Here is a 22,116-nt window from a genome sequence, read left to right as displayed (position 1 = left end):
CTGCTGGCGCGCAATCGATGCGGCGTGATTTTTCACCGATTGTAATACTAAACGCAGTTTGACCGCAGATCAACTCTTCGATTCCGAAAACCCATTAAATATAGCGATGATTAAATTGACAAATGGTCTACGTTCCTAAATGGTCTATGTCATTTTACACATAGCAATGGACCCATCGACTTGAATCTTCATGCTTTGTTGAAAATTACTCGAAGGTAAGATCATTCAGATTAACAATCGGTTACATTTGCGTTGTCATTTGCGACTCAGAGGGAAGCTACTTTTCCTACTGTTGACACTGTAGAATATTTAATTCAACGCCTTACGAGTCGGTAATTCATAAACGATATGTTCATCGATAATTTGTTGGTGAATAAACTTTTGACTTTTGCGAAAATATAACAAAGATATGATCTCACTGAAAGTAGTCTTGCTATTTAGGGAAAAATCAGGTATAATATTCTGCTTGATTTCGACGTAAAAAATTGAAAAAACTCCGTTTCCTTCAAAACAATTTGCCTTCCATACACGCACCTTAAACTGGATTATTATTTAGTTTTGAAAAATTCTTTCTGCCTCATATTAGCTGTCCTAAATTAGCCTACATTAAAAACCTAAAAGGAAGATACCTTTTACAGTGCTAAGTACAAAGGCTCATGCAGTACCTGATTTTATCACCAAGGCCAACATCATTTGCGGACACAATAATCCTTCGATCGAAGCTGCTGCGTTATAATGAGTGGCAGTATCAGTGATAACCGATTATTTTATTTTCAAGGCAAAACTTTGAAAAAAAAATAATATACTTGAAACACGATTGGGCCGAGACAAGGAGGTATTTCATAAATAAATAAATAAATAAATAAAAACCTGGCACTGCATTTTTAGCTTTGTGCGTAGCTTTGTAAACATGAGAATAGTCACGAGCTATTTGACAAATGGGCTACGTAGCGCCGTATACAAATTGGAATTTGTGAAATTTGCATGGTGAGCAGATAAATTTAATGTAATAGTAAAAACAATTTGAATTTTTAATAAATACGGTGACTTGCAAAAAAGGCCTAATTATCAGAAGTAGAAAATTTCATTGGAGTGAAATTATGTAACACCGAGTATGAATTTCGCTACCCACACCCGGAGCAAAAGTTTAAATGGATCACGGGCTATTGTCTCTTTTACATTTATTTACGCTGCGATCGGCGCCAAACAGTATCGGTAGCCATTAGATACAGCCGCGTAGTTTTATTAATAACTTGTGGAATAGGATTTGTTGTATTTATATTTATAAATTGGTGTATACACAAAATTACATTGGGCATTTTTCGAATATCTGGCTCAGTAGTGGCCGCCGAACGACCACACTGCAGAGCTTGTCTCGGGGGGCTCCGGTAAAAACGTCACCAACAATACGGCTCGAAAATATTTTCGAGCGTAAATCATTGCTCTTCGATAAAATATCCGGTGGCGGAGAGGAAAGAGCGAGAGAAAAAAAGCGAACGCGACTCATGGCTGCAGGCGACGACGGATCGGCAGCCGCACGACACGCGTCGTAGGCGTGAGGTGTGAACGTGCCCGGCGCGTCGGCAACTCGCTTTTTTATGCATACGGCACGACGGCCGTGCGGATCGTGGGTCGAGCGAGCGAGTTACAACGCCAGAACGAGGTGCGCAGAGAGCGTCGACGTGTCCTTTTTCACGCACGACTCGTCGAGGCGAAAAATCGGCTGATTCGCGGATTATAATCCGCACTGGTATAGGTACTCGGCGCGCGATGTAGCGGCTGCGTAGGCAGAAAAGCGAATCGGCGACAGTCGCACGCGCGCGCGGAGAAATTGCGACTCGCTTCGCATAGGAAATGGAAAGCTAAAAGGCTCGTACATGGCGCGCGCACTTTCCATCGCAACGATACTACCTATATAGTACGTGGCTGCACATGTCATGCACTTATCGGCGAGCTGCCGCCACCGTCGTCTTGTCGTCGCGCGTGCTGTTTTTCTTTTCTTCGTCTCTGCGTTTCTCCATCTGTTTGTCCTCTGCAGCACGAACACAGCGAGCTTTTGGCCTCCTTTTTGCATCGTCGCGTACGCAGTACACACACGGCTCGTTGGCGCCAGGCTACATTCTCGTGCATTCGTTATACGGCCTATGCTACTTGTGTACGCATTGCGCCAACGTCGTCGTGCCGAGCCGTACCGAGACATGCGACTACGTTAGGTCCACTCTGATGCAAGGGTGACACAGACGCTCGATTTTTCCCAATTTACCTGTGCGGCGCGTTCGCCGCGAGCTCTCTTTTCAATTGTGCGAGGCGATTATTTTTTTGCGGAAGGGCATCGTGTTCTACCTTCCCGTCCAGCGAATAACTGCGTAGAACCGCCTGCAACAATGACAATCGATAACTTATGATTTTTTCCTCGAGCTTTCACGACGCGACACGTTGACGCGTGCTTTGTATAAACTTGCCGCAAGCAAAACAACAAAAGCTCGCCTAGCAAGCGCCAATAATACGACGCTATCGCGCCTGCAATTTATTGACAACGATTCAACGAGAAAGAACAACGAGTTCGCGGGTAAAGAGTACAGAGAAAAAAGAGAGTGAAAAAAAATCGAGCCAAGTATCGAACTCCGTGGCGCGTAAACAGCGTCGCCACAAAGTCCGGTTAGCGGATAAATAAGCGGGCGCGCGCAGATCTATGATAAGCTGTGCAACGTCGTAAGTCTCCTATATTATGTTCTTTTGACTCGCTGTTATATTAGGGGTGAGCGAGTACCCGATTTTTCCAGTTTCGCTCGTACGAGCCGGAAAAATTCAAGCACCTCCATGTTTTTTTGAGTACTCGAGCTTTTTTCAAGTATTATTGAGCTTTTCCAATTACGCTATAGTATAATTTATAAGTTTTTTTTTAAATACTCATGTGTGTGATAAGTGCATTGATATTTGGGGTAATTATTTGGATGGGCGAAAAAATGACCTTTTTAATTATGTTTATTAAAATCAATTGTTTCATGGAGCTTTCCAAAAACGACAAAAATTATGCAAACACCTTAATTATGACAAATTTAATAAATTAGTCAAAAAAATGCTTCGAAACGAATGAATTATTGAAGTTTAATCATCGAGTGAGATCTTAATATTATTGATGCAAAAATCATGTAAATTACACGCGTAATAAAAAATCTACTTGGTGACTGAGATCTGATCTATCAATTGAAAATATGCTTGAGATGAAAAAATAGTCTGCAAGCCGAATGAATTAGTAGTTTAATCATCAAGTGTGATTTTAATTTTATTAATGCAAAAAGCATGCAAATTAAAATAGCAATAAATAGTTGATTCGATATCCGAGATCCGATTAAGCTTCAATTTCGAAAGACGAAATTTTTCATTTAAAATAAAACAAACATTCTTGAAAACGTGAAAAAATAACTTGGAATTTTTTGGTGGATTAATTTCCTTATACCCCACATCAAACATTTTCATGGATAATTATAGGGTATATGAAAAAAAACCAAAATCAGATGTCATCGTAACTTTTTCTACACCAATGAAAAAAAAAAAAAAAACACTGACTACTACGTAGCCCTCAGTTTTTATTTATATAGTTGCAGTATAAATAACGAATTTGCATTTTATTCTTTGCATAACGCCGATAAGATTAAATCATACTAATTTTGTAAAAATGACTCTGCGAGGCAGTGAACTTTCCCGCCACGTTTATCGGTACCTACTACGTGAATTTCTCTCTATTCGATTAGATAACGGGGAAAAATGAGCGAGCCATTGGCGTGGGGTAGCAATTGGGATCTTGGCGCGACTTTTTCCCGCTTGCAGCCGCGATCGAGGACGAAAAAAAAAATCGGGACGGTGCTCAACGAGCCCGTCGATCGCCCTTCGACTCTTGTGGGACAAATAGGGAGAAAAAGCACGACACATCGATGAAGCAAGTCGAACGCACGAGAAAAAAAAGGCAATAGCACACGAGAGTTGAGTGTAAAAAAAAACAAAAACAAAAAGTGGGGGGACACTATCAAGTGAGGCGCCGTAACGTTATTAAGCATTGACTTGGTCGTCGACTATAAGTAAGTCCCATGTGCCGGACCGACGCTCAATGTTGTTGTGGCATTGGAGGCGCCAAGAGAGTGTAAAGCTATATACCTATATATCGTTGTAAATATATACATATATCGGAGCATAAGACATACTATACGAGCGAAAAGGCGACGACTACGAGAAAATACGCGAGCTCGGGCACACACACGCACACACACATATTTAAACTCGAGATACGAGCGGGCATATTACACACTTATGCGCACGAGTGGACGATTCTTCTCTTGCAGCTCTCCCCGCTTTTGCGCGTCTGTGCGCGTAGTTATATACACCGCGAGGAGCGCGCCTATACGAAGCAGGCGCGCGAATTCTACATCCCCGCTTTGCGCTATATAACTCGCGTGTACAACTTATAAAATTGTACATCACACTCACATGCTGCGCGTAGAAGAGGAGGAGGCCAGCCGCTGCGGAATACTACGAGCCGTGGACCGATATTTTGCCGTGAGACCGAGCACGACCTGCACCGCCGACGCTACCTCGTCGTCGTCTCTTCCCATTCTGGGACACCATCCTCGTTCATAGCTTTCGTTTATTATAGCAGTGCTTCGGAAGCTCGGGCTAGCCAGAAAATAACTGAAGCGACAATTGCACGCCTCAGTCGCGTGCGACTCGCCGAGGATCGATCGAGTGCCAATAACGATTCAACGACATTTTTTTTTATTATATACCAAATACGAGACATCGAGAGTAGATACTTGCCTCTCTACTGGACTTTCGGCTAAAGCTCGGTCATGTGATTGATGGGGTTTCGTCGACTCAAGAGGATTTTGTGCTCTCAGCTGTTGTCGCTGTTGTTTTGTTTTGTTGTTCTGCAAAATATAAGTGTCAGTGAGAGCATAGCAACGAGCAGTGTTAACAGTTACGATTCCACCTCGTTGGACACCTCGAGGCAGAGATACGACCGAGACGTTTACCGAGGTCAGTCAATTTTTGTCGCTCCTCTTCCTCTCCTCTCGATTATACATTATAATAATTATATTTCCTCGCTCTTCGGCGTCGCGCTCTTCTTCTCCATATATCGTTGCGCACATTTTGTGTAATGTGCTTTTCCACTCGTCGACGAGAGCAGCTCCGAGGGAAAAAATTCGCTATACGCTTTTTTTACGTCTGCGAGAGAGCATAATCGGCTCGCCGTAGCCGCAAGAGATTCCGATAATGCGCGCAATTCACAAAAAATAAACAAATACTGCGGAGCTTGCTCGCGCGCAGCATACATGCGAGATCTGTACAGCAGTGAAACCTTATCAATCATAAATGAGTCGCATAAAAATATGACGTGTGCGCTGCTGCTGCTGCTGGAGTTGTGATTACACTAATGCTCAAAGCTCGCAGAGCAGCGCAATCCCAAAAGACTCGCGCTTCTTCCATGGTGTCGATCGCACGAGTCGTCCTCGTCGTCGTATAATTCACACGTTTTTCGTGCGCTGCTCTGATTTCAGTTGTTAAAAAAGAGGATAACAAAGGCGGAGCCATCATGTCCGGGCTGCTGTACACGCTGCTGAGCTTCGCGGCGAGCACGAGCTTGCACTGCGCCGTGCGCCGCGAGATCAGCCCCTGCACCTGTCGCCAGGAGGACTTTTCCGCGCCGATCTCCAATCCGCCGCTCGGCTCGCCTCTCCACGGCGAGCGCATCGAGGTCGAGTGCGAGAAGATGGAGTCGTTCAATCAGGTGGCCGAGGCGCTCAGGGGTCGATTCACCCCGGAGCAATCCATCACGCTCAGGGTCTCGCACTCCTACCTCAAGGACATATCCAGGCACGGATTCAAGGACTTGAAGATGTCCATAACCAGGCTCGAGCTCAATTACGATAAATTGGGGTAAGTTCCTCGCAAACAAATGACAATTGCAAAATCTCATAAAACCTAGGCCTCTTCTATGCCTGTACTTCATAATAGATAGCCGAGCTTTATGTTCCGTATACGATGTATTGCAAAAATTCCAACGATAACGATTAATCACTAAGTCGAAGGCATTGTTTATTGTTTGCTCGAGTCTTGCGAGTCGCCGTGTAGGCGCCATCGAGATCTCCTATATAATATAATGTATATACACACGCTACAATCCATTGTAGAAATTTGCAACTCGCAGCTCGAGGGGTTGATTGTGCTTTATTGGCAGATATTTCATTACAGTATAATGCACATATTGTTGTAACGGTCTCGTGACCGAGACCATACATCATTATAATAGTCGTCGCCGTCAATGCGAAGAGCAGGTCAAAGTTAAAATCCAGGCGCTTTATCGAGCGAGAGAGAAACCGATAAGCCGATTTACATATTTTCAACTTACTTCTCTCGCGTATTACGAGCGTACAAAGATTGTCTTTTTTTTTGTTTGTACGCACTTGCAAATTTCAACCGAAGATAACGATTATGAATGAAGTTTTGACATGAGATGTGCACCGAAAGAGATTCTAGAGTAAAAATTGAAATGTTTGCTGGTTCAAGTGGCGCAAAATCAAACGTTGGTCCAAACGGGGATTTCTTGTTTTTTTCCAATTAGGAACATGTTAATTTTTACCATAGGATTTCTCTCAATGAACATTTTTCTGCAAATGCTCGATACGTGGCTTTATGGTCATTTTCCGGGTATACGCGAAAGCTTTATCTCGACTTGGAAATGTTGTTCTACATTTCGAGGAGACGCTTAAAAAGCGAAAAAAATAAGAATTATCTCGCCTCAGGCGTGAACAATTTGCAATGTGGGAAAATTCGACGATTGATATGGCAGCTGCACGCTCGCGGTAAGGCTGTTTCCATCGATCAATGGTAAACAGACGCAGTTTTTCGATTTTTCCATCGCGTCGCGTTGCGCAGCGAAGCGCGAGGAGAGCGAAAATGTTCAAGTTCGTAACACCGACGATCGCTCGTCGACTCGGTTGTTGGCGCGATGATATAAACGATCGGTGCTGACGATAGCTCGGAGGGACGGGACTGCAGCAGCCGAGCCACGCTCGCGAAGCGTATATGGCCTCGAGCAATGACGAGCAGGGAAAACAGCTTGTTTATTTCTCTCGCGAATCCGAATAATATACACATACACACATGCACGATACAGACACGGAGTGTAAAATCGAGTTTTTCAGAACGCGTCTTTTTTTCTGGCTTTCGAGCATCTGGTCGAGCGATAAAAGCCGCTTTTCGATTATCTTGTGCATCGTCTCTCGCTGGCTTGATTTATTTGCAGCAAATTGCGAATAACAAACGTGCGCAATAACGAATGAATTCGAGCTCATAATCGAGGAAAATACTCAATTTTTTTCTTGTTCAGCGTCTTGAACGGAGAAATCTTCGCCGGACTGGGACGAACGCAGTACCTGAGCTTGGCCGACAATGAGGTGCCGTCGATACCCAGACCGATACTGTCGCATCTGTCGCTGCTACGGACCCTCGATCTCAGCCGAAATCGAATCAGCCGCATCGAAGCGGACGATTTCAAGGTAATTTTCTTTTAAATTCAGTATGTAAAATTCGACTGCTTTGTTTTTTATGGGTCCATCGACTCGAATCCAATGTAAACGTGCGTTTCGCTCCTTTTCAAGTATAATCCGACGCTGCAATATCTGTTCATGGCGGGAAATTCAATTGCGGAAATGGTGCCCGGTTCGCTTCCTCCGCTCATCAAACATCTTCATGTGGGAAGGAATCATCTCGTTAGCCTCAATCGTACTCTTAGGTAAGTTGGCATAATCGCTCGAAACATGGCTGCGCACTGCTGTACGCTTCCAGCGTATACCGCCACACAGTTGAAGCAATTTTTCTTTACGACTTCGTTCCGCCATCTTAATGGAGAAAAACGTGTAAATCGATATCGCGAATCGGAAAAAGCCGAGTTGAATAATTTTTTTTTTTTTACTCTTCTGTATAAGAGTATGCATTTACATAATTAATGAGATGGCGCCGCCAATGTGTGCAGCCTCGGGCAACGATTTTTTGATGGTTTTTTTTTCATCTTGCTATGCAGAGATCTCAATCAACTGGAGTGGCTATTAATTAACGCGAACGAATTGACATCTCTTGACGGCGAGCTGCCGGCATCTGGACACAATCTGAAAATGCTCTACGTCGTCGACAATAAGCTGACTCATTTGCCGGCGGAATTTCGATTTTTGCATCGACTAGAGTCGCTCTTTCTACAGCATAACAAGATAACGAGCTTGGACGGTACCCTGCAGAAAGCCCGAAGACTCAAGTTTCTCGAATTGTCCTACAATAATTTACAAGTGGTGAGTGTTGGCGATTGAACAATTATCAGAAAGCAGACAAATCGATGTTGATGATTAAAAAAGTGCGATGCTCGCGCGTTCGCAGTACATAACGAGAACGTAATTGCCAAAATGAGAATTTCCGTCATTATTAGCAACTTCATTGGATCAAGTTGGAACTTCCTTCGTTACGGTCGCCGACGCTCGAAGCTGAGCGTATATATTTACGTTTTCAACGTGTGTAAATATATACATATAAAAATATATATAAATGTGCGTTTGAAGCGAATCGAGACACGCATCGGCAATTACGTGTATCGCGCGCAAACGGCACGGGGCACCGCAAGCTCTCTCGACGACGACTACATTAATAATCGTCGAGAATTGAATTAATCAAAGGGAGAGAGATAGAGAGGAGATCTCCGAAGAGGCACGTTGCGCGCCGCTTGCTCACGCGTGCCAGAAATGCGCTTTATTGAACGCTTTCTTTGCGCGTGACACGATCACGATTTGAGGCTCGGGCGCGTACACGCGTGTCGCGATATTTCTAGAGCGTGATTAAATTATCATCGTTTATAGATCGATGTAAAAATAAAAGGCCCGATCATTGCATTTCTTCCCGCGGCTCTTCGCGTGCTGTGTTTTTTTTTTTTTTTTTAATTATAGTGCCGATGAGCAAACACCGAAAAATGCTCTCATGACGAAAATCGCACGCGTCTTCGTCGTCGGCGTGGATCGTGGAGCGTGGCTCGCGCCTATCACGCCACGCCGCGAGTTCAAGGTAAAAAGGCGTGTGCCGTATATAACAACATCGATCCGTCTGTCGGCTTGCAGCTGCACGAGGACGACTTCATCGAGGCCGAGATGCTCGAGGACCTGCAGCTCGGCCACAACGCCCTGACTTCGCTGGGGGGCGTGACCAGCGTCACCCCCGAGGAGACGACGACGAGCAACAGCGCCCTTTACCCCCTCAAGTCGCTCAAGTGCCTCAATCTGACTCACAACAATCTGCGCGAGTTCTCGTTCACGTCGATACGCGGCCTGAGGGAGCTCAAGATGCTCGACCTGTCCAACAACAAGATCCAGCGACTGACGCGCGGTCGCGCGCCCACCGAGGTGAGTTTCATCCACAGCCACCCACATAACAGACACAAACACATTCGTCGCGCACCCGACTCGATATAAAGTCCTAAATAGACAACGCAACGATCGGCAGCGTGGGCGGCCGTGTCGGTCCGCGTATAAATAACAGGCATATCATACGCGGGTACGTTTCGCGCGGGAATAATCTTTGCGTTGTTTTGAACACTTGCCAAGCGTCTCGGTTCTTCGTCAAAGCTGCCCGCGTGCCTGCCAAAGCAATGCGCGCGTTTGCACGCGCCGATGACCCATCTCCCCCCACGATATATCCGCACGAATTGCCATTAAAGGAGAATTTTCGGAAAACACCGACGCCGTGACTCACGCGCTATCAAACTCCACCATGATTAAAATACCTTGGCTACAAAAAGCAAGCGAAAATGTTGGGAAAATTTCATTTTTCAAGCGAACGATCCTTTCGCCCCTGGTGGTATTGCAGAATCTCGTGGAGGTCGACGGCGACGAGATGGCCGGGGCCGGCATCCAGGACATGCATCTGCAACACAACGAGCTGCGCAGCCTCGAGGGCTCGCTCTTCCTCGGCATGAGGCAGCTGCAGAGGCTCAATCTCAGCCACAACGCCCTGGGCCCGACCGTCGGCCTGAGAGATCTCAAGGGCCTCGACGGCTTGCGCAAGCTCGATCTGTCCTACAACGAGCTCACCACTCTCGAGGACACTTCCGAGGTAACGATGCATCCGTGTCTACGTACACTCATTTTCTTGTCGTAATCGTGCGTCTAACGAGGAAAAAATAAAAATGTCTCAGTCGTGGCTGCAATCGCTCGAGGAGCTCAACGTGGCGCACAATCGTTTGATCACACTGTCCGAGCGTGATTTCCGCGGCTTTCCCGGACTCTGCTGGGTAGACGTCAGTGCCAATCAAATAAGCGTCCTTAAACCTGAACTTGTGGCCAACACTCGCTGCACGGTCCACGGAGTGCCCGACGTTCTGCGCATCTATCTACAAGGTAAATATAATCTCTTCTATCGTATACGACGTCCATGTGTATTTGTGACGCGCGAAACAGGCCTGTGCGCAAAAGAAAAACAATCGTGACGTATGATGATAACATCTCGAATCTGTAGCTCTTAAGGAATTAAAGATAACTTTTTACGAAATACGATCGCGCAGAGATCTTAGTAATTTAAAGCCATTTAATATTTATTAATGCCAAAATTTGACTATCTATTTTGACTTTTTTGCTTTCAAGCAGAAAAAAAAATAACGAGAAACTCCGGAAATTGATAGATGGTTACGAATTATACGGTCCATGGTAAAAAAAAAACAAAATATTTTATCTTTTCCTTGCCACTATCAAATAGCCTAACGTTCGAAGACGGTTTATGTAAACGTCAATTAATTTGCTTTCTCATATATGGTCAAAGCCCCCAAAAAACTGAGTTTGAAAAAATAAAGCGTCAGCGATATTTCCAGTCTTATCATCGAGCCATGCACTCTCAAACTTATTTTTTCAATAGTCCTACACGTTCAGTTGAATGAACTATTAAAAAGATGCAGTGGATCACACATGGCTCGAGGCGCATATTATATAGGCGCGCGAGTCCGGCGACAAGTCGTCTCCGTACGGGCACTTGAGAGCAGTCGAAATTAATTATAACGACTCTCGGCCCTGCCGCCGAGCCGTGCTTATAACGTCATGTGTGTGTGTGTGTGCGCGCGTGTGTATATGTCCAGTGCAAATCTTTCACTCGGGGCTATATTATGTATAATTCCGCGACAAGCAGCGTGTCACGTGCTGATCTGCAAACGCGTCGAGCTGGACAAAAAATATTAAAACAGAGAACTGATTGCAATACGTGGCGCCGGCCAGCAGCGGCCTATACTCTTTCTCTCCTTTTTCTTAGTTTTCTTCAATTTGCCTTTCGTTCCATTTTTTTATCTTTTTTTTTTTTTTAATTTACGCGATACAAGTATATTTATTGGTCATTTAATCCTCATGACTCACGTACGCCTTAATCATGATTTATTTCTTTCGCTCGCTAGTCTTTTCGTTTTTCCTTATTTTTTTGCCGAATTTTTTTATCGAGTGCTGCTAGCGAAAAAAAAGACGAGAAGTTGCGAGTGTGTTTTTATTTCATCTTCATCATAATAGAATCCGTTGCAGCAGCAGCAGCAGCAGCAGCATCAGCTGCTCTCGCGAATTCCATAGCAAGCCACGGGCCGATCACGCCGCATGAAATCAATCGGTCGCAATCGAAATTGCTCATCGTCGCGCCGACGTCGATTCGTCCGGCCGGAAAAGTGTCACGCAATCGCGCGCTCGCGCCAATGCAAAATCAATCATCAATTTTACTGCTGCTGCTGCTGCTGCACTGCGACGCGACACGGCCTCTGCCTACAGAAAATAAATACGGATAATTTCCGTGATTTACTGCACATGCGTCATAACAAGCGTATCCTCGGTCTCTCTCTTTCTCTCTCTATTTTGATAAGGTGCAGTGCATAGGTCGGCATTCGCACCTTTTGTTGCAATGTCAAATCTCACGGACTGTTTGTTTTCCGAGTCCAGCGAACGAGAGCACAGGCTAAAAACGACCCAAACGCCGATACCAATTCAGCCGGCCTATATGCACGCGCGCTTCATACGATGTATCGTCAGCAGCTACATGTAGACTCGATAAGCGCACACGGCATTACGAGCTGCTGCGACGGCTACATGCACACTTGCACATTGGCTTGCTTACTTGCGCTCGAGCCACGCAGAGACGATAACCCCCGCGTCACGTATAATGTATCCAGAGGCGCCCGTCGATTTGCCGCGCCGACTGGTCTTTTGCATATTGCTCTCTCGTGTCTGCAATTACGGCGCCCGCAAAACTCGAGCGCCGGCCGACGTATACGAGCAACCGGCCAAGACAGCTCTTAACTCGAGTCCTCTGTTTGTTGTTTATTAGTTTCTCGATCATTTGCGCATATTGTACGTACAATATAAGCCGGCCTGTGACGTATCGGACAGCTTTTTTCTTCTCTTCTTTTTTTTTTTTTTGTAATCTCTGCCGTTTTTATTTGCTGTCTCTCTTTCTCTCCTCCTTTCTGTCATCTCGTTCATCAACGCTCGTATTCGTCTGTTGCTTTTGTTCCCATTAAATATTATTGATTCGCTCTCGAATGTGTACGACTTATCGACCCTTTTGGATTACGAAACACATAAAGGCCATTTTCGTGCTTCGCAATTCGTCTTACGATGCTTTTTTTCCTCTCATGAAATTTTGAGAAAAAAATCTTGTCGCTGATGTCTAACGTGACCGATGCGATAATATTTCCTGTCAAAATATAATCAAATCAAATTAATTTCCCATGTACGTATTATTATAATTCTGTCGAAAATGAATTTTTTATTTCATCGTATCAAGCGCTCGTTACTTTTGTAACTCGCTATAACACACTTTGCTTACGAGGATGTGAATCCGGATAAATAAAAATCAGCGCGATTAATCATATTTATTAACAAATCTTCGTAACATGTATTAGCGTTACTGGAAACAACCAGTAATTTATCTAGTTTTAATTTCACAACTATACGAGCAATTCGCGATCATTGAGCATTTATCCAATCTCGTTAATTTTTTAACCATCTCCAGCGGCTCGGAGTCAAAACTCGATCACTTTTTTTTGTCCCCCCACGATGTGCTTTGGCATACGCAAAGTTGATACGCGCATGTACGTATAGTATATCACAGAGGACTTGTGAAATCGCCGATTTGACAAGCGCGTCACAGCGGCGTATCCTATTAGATTTCGCTTTATCCAGCGCGATAATCAATCATCTCAGCTTGTCAAGAAAAAAAAATCGGATCTCGAAACACGTGTTGTATCACTCGCACAAGTGTCATTATTCGTCATTGATGCTTATCGCGTGCACGCACAGTTTACGTTCTACCATCGCTCGTTTTTTTTTCTTTCTCTCTCTCTCAAAAACCCGCGTATATATGTAGTAAAATTTCAAATGAGAGAAGTAAACTTTACTTCCCCGATATGATAACCCTCGCATGACTTCTAAGTTTCTTTCATTTATACAAAGAAGCGCGTTGACACTTTTTTGCCCTCACCCCATTAGATGATCTTGTGCTGCGTCTCAAAATTTTGCTGAGCCAGTGGAAAGATATACTTTGCAATACATTAATTTCACATAGACACGATCTATACTTTCCTTCTATTTTTTTTCTTTATTTTCTGTTTGAATTATAAATTTTCAAAAGGGATATTGTTATAATTATGCAAAATATTCATTGTTCAACTTTTTCGACATTGTCGCCTGAACAATGTAGTGAAACTGAATGCAGTTGTAATGGCTTAAGTGGCCAATAAAAGCTTCTTATTAAAGCTCTATGATTTGATAAAAGCTACGCCTCCTCTGGCTTCGTCTTTTTAAATGAGCACAATACGTTGTTCAAAGAATCATTGTTTCAAATGGCATATTTTAAAATCAAATTGAAGGTAATTCCGCACTGATCGTTTTGCACGTCACGATGCACGAGCGAGATGACTTTTTTAAATGTTCTGCCCTATTTATTACGTAAAATCGGCGCTGAAATTTTATGCACAACAATTTTGCAGATAATCCAGTCTTGTGTGACGCTGGCCTGGCCGATCTCACGGTCGCTCTGGAGGTTTACCACGCGAAGGTCTACGGCGTGGCAAACGATTGCCCGACGCCGTCTACACCCACGGCACCGACCACGACAACGGAAACGACGATTGTGCCGCCTTTGCCGCCGACTCTCTTATTGGCCGCCGCTGCAGCCGCCTCGGGCGGCAACGTCTCTTTCGCCGCGACCCTCGAATGATTCGATCCATAAGCTCTCACGACGCAAAAAGCTCAATGAAGAAAGCAGCATAAATTCGACGAGTGAATGCGATCTTTTGTGAGTGATTTTATCCAAAGAATAGAAGATTGTTGTACTTTCTCATGGTTGTTCAGGCATTGCATATAGGATTATGATAAAATGCAACAACAGCCATACGAAACATCCGCTTCATAATAATACTTATGTATAAAAGTGCAGATTTTGGGTCCATTCGAAACGACACAGGGCATGATTTTTGAATTTTCAATAATAATGACTTGTCAAGAATATGTGTGCACTTTCTATTGTTTCAAACTACTTCAGTAGGGCACAAATTGGTAAAGAAATCATTCGCATTTATATATTTTGTATGAAAAGGAAAAACGAAAATTCAAATGAATAATTATTGATTCTTTGCAGACATTTGATACGCATAGATTATAGTTTAGTATGTATGTTGTCATGGATAACGACAAAATTTTACAGTATTTCCTAATTTGTTTAAAGAACTATTTATGTATATTACTTTGTATATTATTATTTCAAGATATCATTTTCTATCGTTAAAGTACATAAAGTAATTTTAGTAGTTCTCGTAATGTAGTTCGAATGATTAGAAGAATGAAAAGTTGTGTGCTTGAAATTGTCTCACGTGAAGAGCGCATGGATAATATTTTCAACTTTAATCGTTAAATTAAATTATGCGTATTCCCATACCTTAGATTACACAAAATATTGATTCCTCTGCAAAGCTATATAATATATTTTAATAATAATCAAATAGAACATATATATTTTAATACAAAGATGGCCAAAATAGACTGTCTTTTTTCGTGTGATTGACTTCGTGTTTGTCACCATACTTTATAGGCAAAATCTAGTGACAAGACTTTTATGTATAAAAAACATATGTACATAATTTTTATAAATACATATTATTATAATTGTGCTAAGCTTGACATGAAATATCATTTACTTTTATTGCAACTACTTCTAAATCAAGAAATGCATAATTATTTATAAACGACTATTCATTACTTTTATTGTAGCACATAGCATACTTTCATTCATTCAAAATTTATTCATGATGAAATTTATCTTTATTATAATTAATTAAATTATTGTTTGAAGACCAAACTTAATAATTGAAAATAAAGGAATTTATTTTCATACAAGTGATGTTTTGTGAAACATGTTAATTAAAAATGTAGAAATTTACTAATGATATTCATTTTCACCATTTTAAAATTTCTATTGAAAATGAAAGAAAAAAAATGTTACTATACTTGACAAGGTGTATATGCCACATAAATTGATCCCATTATACATGCATCAATATATGTTGAAAAAAAAAGATTGCACAAATGGTCAATTTAATACTTCAAGTAATGATTGAACTCTACAATCAATAAGTCTTCATTGGTTGATCAGTAGAATTTGACCATTATTAACCAATAATTCAACAATACTCAGTCTTAGGTCAATCAATAATTGTGACAAGGGGCCTTCTACTATACCTATATCATCAGATAACCAGATAATTGACCAATTTATTGATTCCATGCAAATGACAAGTTCTGACACGTTTCTGTACTGACTGATGCTTACTAAGTATATTTCAATTGAATGTTCATAACATGCATTATAAGTATATTGTGCAAGTTGCAGATCAAAAATTATTTTGTAGATTTATTTAAGTTCTAAAAGTATTCTGAAGTGAATATGAAGTTTTATTCCTTAAGAGAACAAAAAATAAACTATCTATAGATGTGAATATTTTAAAAGATGAAGTTGTATTTTTAGTAAATTAATATCAAAAATAATTCTGAAATCCAAAAATATAAAGTGTTATAGAAAATTGTTGATGCATAATGTATACTTGACATTGATAGAGCGATGATGAAATTTTGAAAGATCATTTGAAAACTCTAAAATTTTTGATGCACAAATAATATTTTATTAAAATGTTTACATTCTAGAAATAATACACATAAAATACGTTACGATTTAATGTAGTGAGTTATTAAAAAAAATGATGAAATTTATCAATAAAGATATTGTTATCAACTAACATTACTGTCTAAATAAATTTTAATAAAGAATTTTCTCAATTCATAAAGTAACAAAGTTACATTACATACTTCGGACTGCTTTGAAAATTTTATAACATGTTCCAATTGGTGCTTTTGTTCAACTGTCAATTCTGGCTGTATTTTATTTACTAAAAATTAAAAAATTCTACATTAGTGTCCATCTTATTTTTATTTTGTTATTGAAATATCTACCTTTCCAACAGTTATCTCGATTAATCAATTCAACAAAGTAATTATGATTTGTTGGATTCTCAGACCAAAAAAATGTTACGGTAACATGCTCTACACTGTCAATCATTTTTGAATCAATATGTACATCCAAAATATCTTTGTACCACTTGTATGATTTCTTCAATGCACCCCATTGTTTTTTTAATTTATCTTTTGACTTTTGATCTTCTACAAATAAAAATTATAAATGATATTTTTGATGTTAAAAAAAGTAGAATCATATGCATTACCTTCTTCTAAATCAACTATTCTAGAAATCACATTTGTGTGTTTTTCATTCAGGCTTTCAATACTCGCTTTTGCTTTTTCAACTTCTTTGATAATGTTGGATGTTTTCTTTTCATTTATTTTTTGTTCTGTTTTTATTCGTTCATACTGAGTTTTTAATTCATCCATTTGATGTGTTAAACGTGATAAAGCATTAGAGCTGTGTTCATATTGTTTGGCATGTTCTATTTAATAAAAAAGTGGAAAATCAATTAAAATTTAATTACATTAAATTAAGAACATATTAAGAAATGTTTGTCGTTGTACCTGAACTCTTAGATATGGTATCAAGAACTCCTTGCTCTAATTTTTTTTGGAATTCAGCACAATTATCTTTCAATTTTTTTATGTAAGCATTCATTTGGTCTGAATTGAGAAGTATACTTTCAAGATCCACTGACAACAGTTCATCATGCTCTGTCATAGTCATGATTAAAGACAAAAATTTATTTACAAACACTTTGTTTTTTACTTCTTATGCAGTTGTTTATTTTGTATACATCAATGTACACAAACGGACTCTAGTGTAACTGACGTTTTAACGTTTGAACTCTGAATTATGCCGAGTCGGGTCCAGTAACTTTAGGCGTCCGCGGCAGCTGTTGCATGTTTTCGCGCCAGTTTCTCGACAGTAATGACGTGCAAAATAAGTGCGGGGAACTTTGAAATTGTAAATTAGCCTGACCTCTGATTTTATATTTTATTAAGCTTAAAAATTATATCATTTACGAGAAATATGCAGAAAAAATGGCACGCGGATTGTCATCATGTAAGTTATAACCAATAACAAATTGTATGAATTGAGTAAATAATTCGATTGTACGTTCAAGTCACAAGTAAATTTATAATAATATGCTGCATACAATAATCTTCATTTCGTCATTCGTTATAAGTAATTATTACTAGATTTTTTAAATAAATTGATTATAATAAGTAAGTTTCTTTAACTTTATTGTAAGTTTAACGCACTATTACTAAGAGTTTTTGAAATAGATTTATTGGGGTATATGCCTAGAAATTTGAAAATAAATTATTTAAAGAACCGACAATTTTTTGGTACTAATTTATTTAGATTATACTGACTTTTCTAAAAGTAAGAATATTTATAAAAGAAGCTGAATTTACATAATAATATAAATAATATAAATAAGCATACCTAAATTTGAAAGCCACGAATGCCTGCAAAAATAAAAATGTTGTCTTCAGATCGCATAACATTACGTCAATAGAAATTATTTGGTGATTTAAATTTTTTTTCCCCGGTTAAACTTTCGTTCATTTTGTTTATATTAGGTATTCACAATAACGGTGTTTGAAAAGTTATGATTTATTTATTTTTATTTTGACTTCCGTACAATAAATATAAGACAAGCGGAAAAAATACGATAGTAAATCATTCGATTTATTACAACTTATTTCTATTTTTTCAAAAGTCTATTAATATTTTAAGTAACATGAAAATAATGAAAGTCGTATGTTTTTTTAAAAGATTTATATCGCATGACGTATTTTTTTTTTAAATTTGATATCAAAAAATGTAATCAAACTGACTTATAGATGAAAAAATCGTATGAACAATTTTTAAAAAGTTTAATGATGATGGAGCCACACATAAAATGATTTCGAATGAGCTTGCAAATCGGAAAAAAACAAAGCTATAAGTACAAGTCTTTTTTCGTCATTGGAATCAGATTTCTTTTGCGGTCGTCTGAGTTCGAATCAACGCCAAATTAACATATGATCAATAAATATTTGAACAATTGAATTCGAGGTTGAATGTGAGCTTAACTTAAGAATGTGTGCACATCATTAAAAATTGCATTATTGAATCAATTTCTCGTAACAAAATATGCATGTTTCAATATTACGAAACATACCTTAAGTTACGAAATGTAATATATCAAATAAATTGATACCAATAAAAAAAATCTGGTAATGCTGGTTGCATTTCTCATTTTTGATATCATAACTATGATGTAACTTTTTCCGTGTTTTATAAATAATAAAATATTTTCAAGATTTTGGTTTTTTGAGTACACTAACGATGTAACGTCATTAATTAAATGCATGCTTATACTTAGAGAGAAGATTGGAATGCAAAGTTTCCCAAGACAATCGTGGTAGATCTTAATGATTTTTTAAGAGATGATAGTGACTCAAGCAATTTATTGTATATTTTTAAAATTTTAAAATAGCAAGTACATTTCATTTATTTAACATCTATTCATTTTGATCAGTGACCATGCTTTGAATGAAGATAATGAATAGCTGAGTATATTAATTAGATAAAGTAATTGCACAGCAAAGTGGCTGTATTTAATGAATATGTTTACTTTTCCTTTTCATCGAAGAATGTGTTTATTATTTTTACAAATTTTTTAATAGCATTTCAATCAATAATCAGTAAAACCCAATTTTGTTTTATAACTGCATCATTTACATGAGCGTTTAAAAATAATAAATGAATCATCAACTTGTAAATCCAAAATTGAAATTGAAATCTATAAAGCTCGTGTTAATTGCTTATATGAGAAATTGCAACAGATTTAGTATTAAAACGAAGGAAAATTGGGGAAATAACGATCGAATTTACGAGATTGCGAGTATTTGTCATTTCAAAACAGTTATTTAGCTTCAAATTTAATGAGTGTTGATTCAGATGTAGGCCTTATGCAGTTCTTGTATTTATAAAAGTGATACGATACTCATAAGCCACTTGGAAATCCAAATTTTAGTTTTATACTTTTTTACGCGAACGGATCATCTCATCGCATTGCAACGATGATCATGAAAAATTCGTTCATAATTTTTATCCTTGGTCTAATTTATTTTTCGGTGAGGAATATTTTGTGATTTTTATCTTGACGCTATGAATGTTAATTTTCTCAAGTGTAGGATTCAATACTAACCGAAATACATTTTGTCACTTCATTTTTTATAATATTTTACAGATAAGCGTTGTAAGCGGAAGTAACAATGAAGGGATTGTATTAATACAGGTAAAATAGATAATTATATTTGTTAATATAGCAGCTTTTGTTGCAATTTTATTAAAATTTGAATGATATTTAGACTCCTCAAGGTTTTATTCCAATTCATCAGCATGATCGACGACCTTTCAGCCAAGTAAAGACAAAACTTACAGAAATAAATTAAACGATTATACATGACATCAAAAATTAAAAATAACCAATTTTTTTATTTAGAACGTTGATCAAGCAAATTTTAACGATCAAGCGAGATTAGAAGCTGAAGCGGAAGCTGCACGTGTCCAACAGGTGAATTTAAATTCATAAAAGAAAAATATATTTAATTTATAGTAATTTGAAAAGTACATTAGTACTTATAGAAATTGTTTTTTGCAGCTTCAAGCACAAGCCGAAGCAGAAGCTCGTGAAGTAGCAAAGGTAACAAAATAGCTATGCAAAATCGTACGTTATTTTTTTCATTAATCACGCGTATTATTAATTTTATAGATTAAAGCAGAAAGCAAAGACGTAGAAAATGTAAGTATTGTTTTGAACTCTATACTATATGAGTTACGATAATTTCTTATCTTGTGTTTGGTCATGCAGGAACTTTCAAGTTTCAACACTCGATTCAACGTATGGCTCAAAGCTTTCCAAGATAGGTTTCAAGTGATTCTAGACTCAGAGCATCTGTTGGTCAGTCAATTGGCTAAAATAATTGAGAACAGCCCAGCCGATTTCAAAGAAGTCCACGGCAAAACGCTGGAAAGCCTACGCCTGGGTTGGCAGAATATGAAACTGAAGGTCCATCAAAGAGTGGAAAACCAAAAGCAGCTTTTGTTGCAACGATGGATCAGATTGAACACAATCGGCGGCGAGCTCGTGATCAAGCCACCCCACGAGTTTGACCCGAAAAACGCAACTCTGCGAGACATCTGGCGCGCGGAGGTTCAGCATTGGCAGGATGCCAAGCAGAATCTCATAGACGAGTCGATGCTCATGCTCGATGTCGACATCATCATCGTGTCCGAGACCATCTCGACTTTCGTAAAAACGGCATTGGTGAAGCTCGAGAGCGTCGCGCAAAAAGGCAGCCAGCACTTCGAGGTGCTGAAGCAACTCTCCCAAGCGATCTTGAGCAAATCGCGCGAGCTCGGCATTAAGCTCGACGGCAGTGTCTCGACGACCGAAGGTTCCTCGAGCTTCTTGGCGAAAATCAAGGAGATCGTCGCCAGTGGCGCGGACAAGGCTCACGGAGTCGTTCACAGCGCCGGCAATGGAGCTCAGGATGCCACCGAGATAGCAGCTGGCACCGTTCAAGGCGTAGTGAGCGGCTTGGCCGAGGGTCTCCACGGCGTTATCCACTCGGCCGCTAAAGGCGTCGAGGGGGCCGCCCACGGAGTCGTCGGAGTTGCCGAAGGTGTCGTGAACGGAGCAGCGGGCGGCGCCGCCAATGTAGTCACTGGAACCATCGGCGGGGTCCAGAACGTCGCGCACGGAACTGCCCACGGCGTCAAGACCGTAGTAGGAGGAGCACTCGATGTCGCCGGTAACGTGGCCGTCGGAGTCCAAGGCGCCGTCGAAGGAGCAGTCGGCGGTGCCGCTAAGATCGCCGGTGGGGCAGTCTCCGGAGCCAAAGCTGTTGTGGGAGGAGCAGTTAGCGGGGCTGCCAATCTCGCTGGCAAAGCAATCACTGGAGCAACGAATGCCGTGAGTGGAGCAGTTGAAGGTGCTTCCAAGATCGCCGGGCAAGCTGCTGCTGGAGCCAAAACTGTTGTGGAAGGCGCCGTTGGTGGTGCCGCTAAAGTCGCCGGCGGAGTAGCCGGTGGAGTTAAAACTGTTGTCGGAGGGGCCGTTGGTGGAGCCGCAAAGATCGCAGGAAGTGCAGTTACCGGGGCCAAAACTGTCGTAGGTGGAGCCATCAATGGTGCAGCAAATATTGCTGGCGGAGTAGCCTCTGGAGTCTCTGGTGCTGTGAAAGGCTTCGGTAATTTGTTAGGTGGAATCTTCGGTGGAGCCTCCGTGAAGGAGGTAGAGCACGAAGAACACCACGGCCAGCATCACGGACAGCACCACGAGCGACCTCATGGTCCTCCGGCTAAAGTTGAACAACAGCCCGAACTACCTGTGAACAAGGAGTTATTGACCGATGAAGAGATAGAAGCAATTAAGGGTGGTATTGGAAAACTCGATGCGAGAACATTGACTAACTAATTCTGCAAAATAGTTTTTTACCTTGTCCATAATATTGTACTATAATAGATCATTAATATTATATACTAATTATA

At 40.4% G+C, this 22,116-nt stretch overlaps 3 protein-coding genes across 5 annotated transcripts; 2 read left to right on the top strand and 1 right to left on the bottom strand.

Annotated features, from left to right (window-relative positions):
- The first annotated feature begins 131 nt into the window (after nucleotides 1–131).
- Nucleotides 132–15,295, top strand: LOC106650109 (insulin-like growth factor-binding protein complex acid labile subunit). Of its 3 annotated transcripts, none has more exons than XM_023460286.1 (9): nucleotides 132–215; nucleotides 5,553–5,931; nucleotides 7,385–7,553; nucleotides 7,656–7,789; nucleotides 8,078–8,339; nucleotides 9,153–9,434; nucleotides 9,865–10,143; nucleotides 10,226–10,427; nucleotides 14,039–15,295. In XM_023460286.1, exons 2-9 carry the CDS (start codon nucleotides 5,588–5,590, stop codon nucleotides 14,266–14,268), a joined length of 1,902 nt encoding a protein of 633 aa, XP_023316054.1. In that variant the 5' UTR covers nucleotides 132–215; nucleotides 5,553–5,587; the 3' UTR covers nucleotides 14,269–15,295. The 3 variants fall into 3 exon arrangements, with proteins under 3 accessions (XP_023316054.1, XP_014223414.1, XP_014223406.1); XM_014367928.2 differs by lacking the exon at nucleotides 132–215 and adding an exon at nucleotides 4,108–5,031 and having other exon boundaries at nucleotides 9,898–10,143; XM_014367920.2 differs by lacking the exon at nucleotides 132–215 and adding an exon at nucleotides 4,108–5,031.
- On the top strand, nucleotides 14,531–22,042 carry LOC106650396 (perilipin-4). Its single transcript, XM_014368409.1, has 7 exons — nucleotides 14,531–14,606; nucleotides 19,811–19,858; nucleotides 19,932–19,985; nucleotides 20,066–20,137; nucleotides 20,225–20,266; nucleotides 20,336–20,365; nucleotides 20,435–22,042. The coding sequence occupies exon 7, from the start codon at nucleotides 20,621–20,623 to the stop codon at nucleotides 22,040–22,042; it is 1,422 nt and encodes a 473-aa protein (XP_014223895.1). The 5' UTR covers nucleotides 14,531–14,606; nucleotides 19,811–19,858; nucleotides 19,932–19,985; nucleotides 20,066–20,137; nucleotides 20,225–20,266; nucleotides 20,336–20,365; nucleotides 20,435–20,620.
- Nucleotides 16,203–18,081, bottom strand: LOC106650116. The gene is made up of 4 exons (XM_014367941.2): nucleotides 17,127–18,081; nucleotides 16,823–17,044; nucleotides 16,554–16,760; nucleotides 16,203–16,489 (listed from the first exon to the last, which is right to left on the bottom strand). Exons 1-4 carry the CDS (start codon nucleotides 17,287–17,289, stop codon nucleotides 16,332–16,334), a joined length of 750 nt encoding a protein of 249 aa, XP_014223427.1. The 5' UTR covers nucleotides 17,290–18,081; the 3' UTR covers nucleotides 16,203–16,331.
- Nucleotides 22,043–22,116: the final 74 nt, after the last annotated feature.

Source organism: Trichogramma pretiosum, unplaced genomic scaffold, assembly GCF_000599845.2.
Source record: "Trichogramma pretiosum strain Unisexual culture from Peru unplaced genomic scaffold, Tpre_2.0 scaffold45, whole genome shotgun sequence".
Classification (NCBI taxonomy): Eukaryota; Metazoa; Arthropoda; class Insecta; order Hymenoptera; family Trichogrammatidae; genus Trichogramma; species Trichogramma pretiosum.
This window is presented reverse-complemented; position numbering and strand designations above follow the sequence as displayed.

Coding starts and splice junctions, on each gene's coding strand:
- LOC106650109 (XM_014367920.2), top strand. CDS start 4,854: ATGGGGTTTCGTCGACTCAAGAGGATTTTGTGCTCTCAGCTGTTGTCG. Junction 7,554..7,655: donor TCGAAGCGGACGATTTCAAG/GTAATTTTCTTT, acceptor CTCCTTTTCAAG/TATAATCCGACGCTGCAATA. Junction 8,340..9,152: donor CCTACAATAATTTACAAGTG/GTGAGTGTTGGC, acceptor GTCGGCTTGCAG/CTGCACGAGGACGACTTCAT.
- LOC106650116 (XM_014367941.2), bottom strand. CDS start 17,289: ATGACTATGACAGAGCATGATGAACTGTTGTCAGTGGATCTTGAAAGT. Junction 16,761..16,822: donor AATAGTTGATTTAGAAGAAG/GTAATGCATATG, acceptor TTTTATTTGTAG/AAGATCAAAAGTCAAAAGAT. Junction 16,490..16,553: donor TCGAGATAACTGTTGGAAAG/GTAGATATTTCA, acceptor TTTAATTTTTAG/TAAATAAAATACAGCCAGAA.
- LOC106650396 (XM_014368409.1), top strand. CDS start 20,621: ATGAAACTGAAGGTCCATCAAAGAGTGGAAAACCAAAAGCAGCTTTTG.